The sequence below is a fragment of the Micromys minutus genome (genome assembly GCF_963924665.1).
Source record: "Micromys minutus genome assembly, chromosome: 4".
Taxonomy (NCBI): Eukaryota; Metazoa; Chordata; class Mammalia; order Rodentia; family Muridae; genus Micromys; species Micromys minutus.
Genome location: NC_137973.1, coordinates 81,151,806 through 81,155,834, shown reverse-complemented (window position 1 = coordinate 81,155,834; position 4,029 = coordinate 81,151,806). Strand labels below are relative to the sequence as shown.

The window sequence follows — 4,029 nt, the reverse complement described above, 5'->3', positions numbered from 1 at the left end:
CCCCTTGAGAAAATTAATGAACACCCACGAAGTTCCATTTTCAGGGTTTCAATATTTTCATATCAGTTTAACCTCTACCCCCAAATCCAACCAAACACCATCAAAACTAAGTTGACAACAGGCTTAGCCAGCTACACTCCCTGCTTAGCCTTTGATGCCTTTACAGTCAATGACAGGAATGTCTGTGGTGTGGATGACCGGGTGGGAAGAACTGCGCCTCTTCTCTCTGTGCAGCACCTCTGCCTCCACTCTGTCCTGTGGGCGGCTCTCAGCGCTTGTGTGTGCTCTTCAGGCCCACACGGTGAAGGCAGCAGCTGTCAGTTTCCCGTACACAAGGAACACGAAGGCAGCTGTGAGCACTGTCTGGAGCAGCTCGGCTTCGAGAATTTTGTAGAGTCCCATTATTCCAAAGCGCCTGACTCGGTGAAGAAGAGAGAGAACGTTCTGAAGACTCCCCAGTGTCCTGTTTTCTGAGTTTAGTCTATGACGTAACCGCAGAATTGACTGTACCGTCTGCATGGGATAGGTGACTGCGGTGGTAATCGCTTTCGCTATTGCGCCAATGATGAACACATGCAGAGAAGAGAGCTTCGTCCGCTTCTTTAAAAGCTGCCGTTTGAAGCCTTCATAGAACATGAATTGGATGGCAGGGTTGAAGACCAACAGCAAGGAGGGAAACGTGCCATTCCACAGAGCCAAGATCCCTTCATCTCGAATAATCTGGTGGAATGCATCGATAATCCCTTTGTAGTTAGTTGGTATAATGTCTTCATTGCGGAATTTAGCCCCCTGCAGCTTCAGTCCGGTGTTTACCACCCAGAGCGGAGTAGTCAGCAACACCTTCACCACTCCTGCTACAAATCCAACCACCAGATCTTTTCCTGTAGAAGAACGTTGACCTTTGACCCACACTGCTTTGAGGCTATTGAAAGTGTAAAAATAGACAAAATTGGAGCAGCAGAGACTGGAAATAACTGGAAACCATCCTCGGTAAGGTGCCAGGAGGCCTTCTTCCTTAATTATCTCCAGGAGCACCGCATGTGCTGTTTTTGACTTTCTTTTCTCGTCGACCTGAAACCGAAGTCTAGCAGTATCCAAGGGGAAGAACACTGTCATGGCAGTCACACTTCCCACGGCTCCGGCCTCGGCGTGTACGAGACTTTCGTAGGACAACACAGAAGACATGATGCTACACTTTTCACTCAGACGCCTCAGTGTGTGGGTTTGTGAAAGGACCTTCTCAAGCCCCACCTCTTAAAGTCTCCTCCATATACATTTATTATGTTTATGATTTCTATGAGTGCCGAAGGGCATTTAACATGCTGTAAATTTTATTAATAATAATCTTATTTTTTGTCTTGTTTATGGGTGGTAGTATATTGTTCGTTTTTTCTTTATTCTTCTCCCCTCCAAGCAGCCTTTTCCCTGACTGCAGCCTCCACTTCTCTCTTTCCAGTTCCCCCACCCATCTTCCTTCCCTTACCTCCTCTTCCCTTTCCCTTCAGAAAAGAGCAGGCTTCCTAGGAATATCACCTGAACATGGCAAGCAAGATGCAATAAAACTAGGCATAGACCCTCACATCAATGTTGGATGAAGCAACTAATAGGAAAATAAAGGGTCCTAAGAGTAGGCAAGAGAGTCAGAGACACCCCCAATTTACACCGTTAGGAATTCTGAACCCCCAAGGTAAAACACATAAATACACCACAGAAGCAGAGGGCATCAGTAGGCAGATTCGTGAAGGCTGTGTGATAGCTGCTTCAGTCTCCATGAGTCCCCATGAGTCCTGCTTAGTTTATTCTGTATGTCATGTTCTCCTGGTCTTCTATACACTGACCTCTCTGGCTCCCCTGACACACACCACACCACACACACACACACACACACACACACACACACACTCATCTTAGTTACCGAGTTACCTTGTAGGTATGTGGGTAGAAGGTTTGTTGTTAGATTGGTGTACCAATCCCACCACCGGAAGCCTTACATGCTTACAGAAGATAGCTTATCCAGGCTTCATACCCTCAATTATTAGGAGTACTCATTAGGGTCACTGTCAGTGGGTTCAGGAAGTTACCAATGCATTTGGCTTCCACATTTTATGAGATATTTTTATTCCCCTTTATACTCATATTTCTTACTCATTTATAAGCAATTATTTTGCATTTCTATGTCTAAAATAATATCCCTGCATTTATAAATGTTTATTTTATGTATGATTTTTGTAACTATATTCTAAGGGTGTTTGGTAGAAATTTTTATAAGTAATATTTTTCCGATTTAGTAAATATAATTATTTGTATCTAGTCAGAACTTTCTAGGTTTAGTCTACTAAGAGCAAAGAAAGATATTTACATCTAAATGTTACATGATAAATTAATGATAAATTTGTTAATATTAAATTGTGACTTCCCCAGACTATTTTAACATTTTTTTTTAAAAAAAGCAGTTAACTTTCATGAGTTCTAGTAAAACTAATTATTTTCTTAAAAAGTCTAGAAGAGTTTGCCTCTTTAAAAAAATCAGCTTCAAGAGAACACTTGAATGTATTACACAGCTTGAAAACAAAAGTAAACATATAAAACATAAATCATAGGAGTACATAATCAAGAATACTTTCACTAGATAGATAGATCTCAAAATAATGGAATAAAAAGGAAAACATATTTTAAGGAAGTAAAATAATAGTTGCACTCTGCTTTTATAAAGTTGAATGTGACTATAAAAAACAGAAACCATAAAACTACCACTGATCATCCAATGAACATATTATGTCTTATAAGCTCTAATTTGTAATACATTCAAAACTTTTGAAAAACATGCTATTGTAGATGTTGTTTACTATGTGTACAAAAATATAACAAAACTTTATATAAGATCATAGACTCTGACATAGAAAGATGTGTGATAACTGTCTATTCAAGTGAGTAAAAGTTTTCTCTAGGGTTATATGAAAGTGTAGAAACTAATGTCTTCAATTATTTTAAGAACAGCAGAGAAAGAGGGCAGTGTTAAATAATGATTATTTTGGAGACTGGTATGGGAAACAATTATTGAAAGACAAGGACTAAGCCATGTTCAAGTATTAGAGGCCAGAATGTTGACTTCTGAGAGAACCTGTACTCATCCACATGAAAGTGAAGGAACAGGCTGTGATTAAAAAAAATAATTAGCATTGTGAGAAACTAAAGTATTATGTTTAGCTTCAAATTTAGAAACTTTTATGGAATGTTGACATTATCAAAATTACAATTACATTTGAGAAATATCACAGACAGAAATTAGGATGGATAAAGTGGAAGTGATTAAATCTCAACATCCAAAAATCAGGCTGTTTGAAAATTAGAAATTATACCCAAGAGGCTCTGCATTGGAGAAACAGACAGGTATGTTTAAGATAAAACAAAGAGCTCTGTAGCGTTTTTAAAATCAGTTATTTGGGTTATTAGTATCTAACATACTAAATTCTGTAAAAAATTTGGATCCTAGTGCTCTATTGCTTGTAGGGTTAATGAAGATCCTTTCCCAACCTTAGGCTACTGATTTGTCCTATTGATAGTGTTCTTTGCCTTTCAGAAGCTTTGCAGTTTCATGAAGTCCCATTTATCAATTAATCTTACAGCCTGATCCATTGGTGTTCTGTTCAGGAAATTGTCTCCTATAATAATTTGTTCAAGGGTATTACTCACTTTCTCTTCTATGTGATTTAGTGTATCTGATTTTATGTTGAGATCATTGATCCATTTGAACTTGAGTTTTGTGCAGGGTGATAAATAGGAATCTATTTTAATTCTTCTACATGTAGACATTCAGGTCATCCAGCACCATATCTTGAAGATGTTTTCAGTTTTTTGTTTGTCATTGTATGGTTATAGATTCTTTATCAAAAATCAAATGTGGAGAGGTGAGTGGGTTTATTTCTGGGTCTTTGATTTGATTCCATTGATCAGTGTGTCTGGTTCTCTACCAATACCAGACAGTTTTTATTACTATTGCTCTATAGTACAGCTTGAGATCAGGGATGG

The 4,029-nt window shown here is 38.5% G+C and overlaps 1 protein-coding gene across 1 annotated transcript; it reads right to left on the bottom strand.

Moving 5' to 3' along the window:
- Positions 1 to 288: 288 nt before the first annotated feature.
- On the bottom strand, positions 289 to 1,185 carry LOC308419479 (peroxisomal membrane protein PMP34-like; the record flags this gene model as incomplete). The annotated part of the gene is made up of 1 exon (XM_080915215.1): positions 289 to 1,185. One exon carries the CDS (start codon positions 1,183 to 1,185, stop codon positions 289 to 291), a length of 897 nt encoding a protein of 298 aa, XP_080771341.1.
- Between the last annotated feature and the right edge of the window lie 2,844 nt (positions 1,186 to 4,029).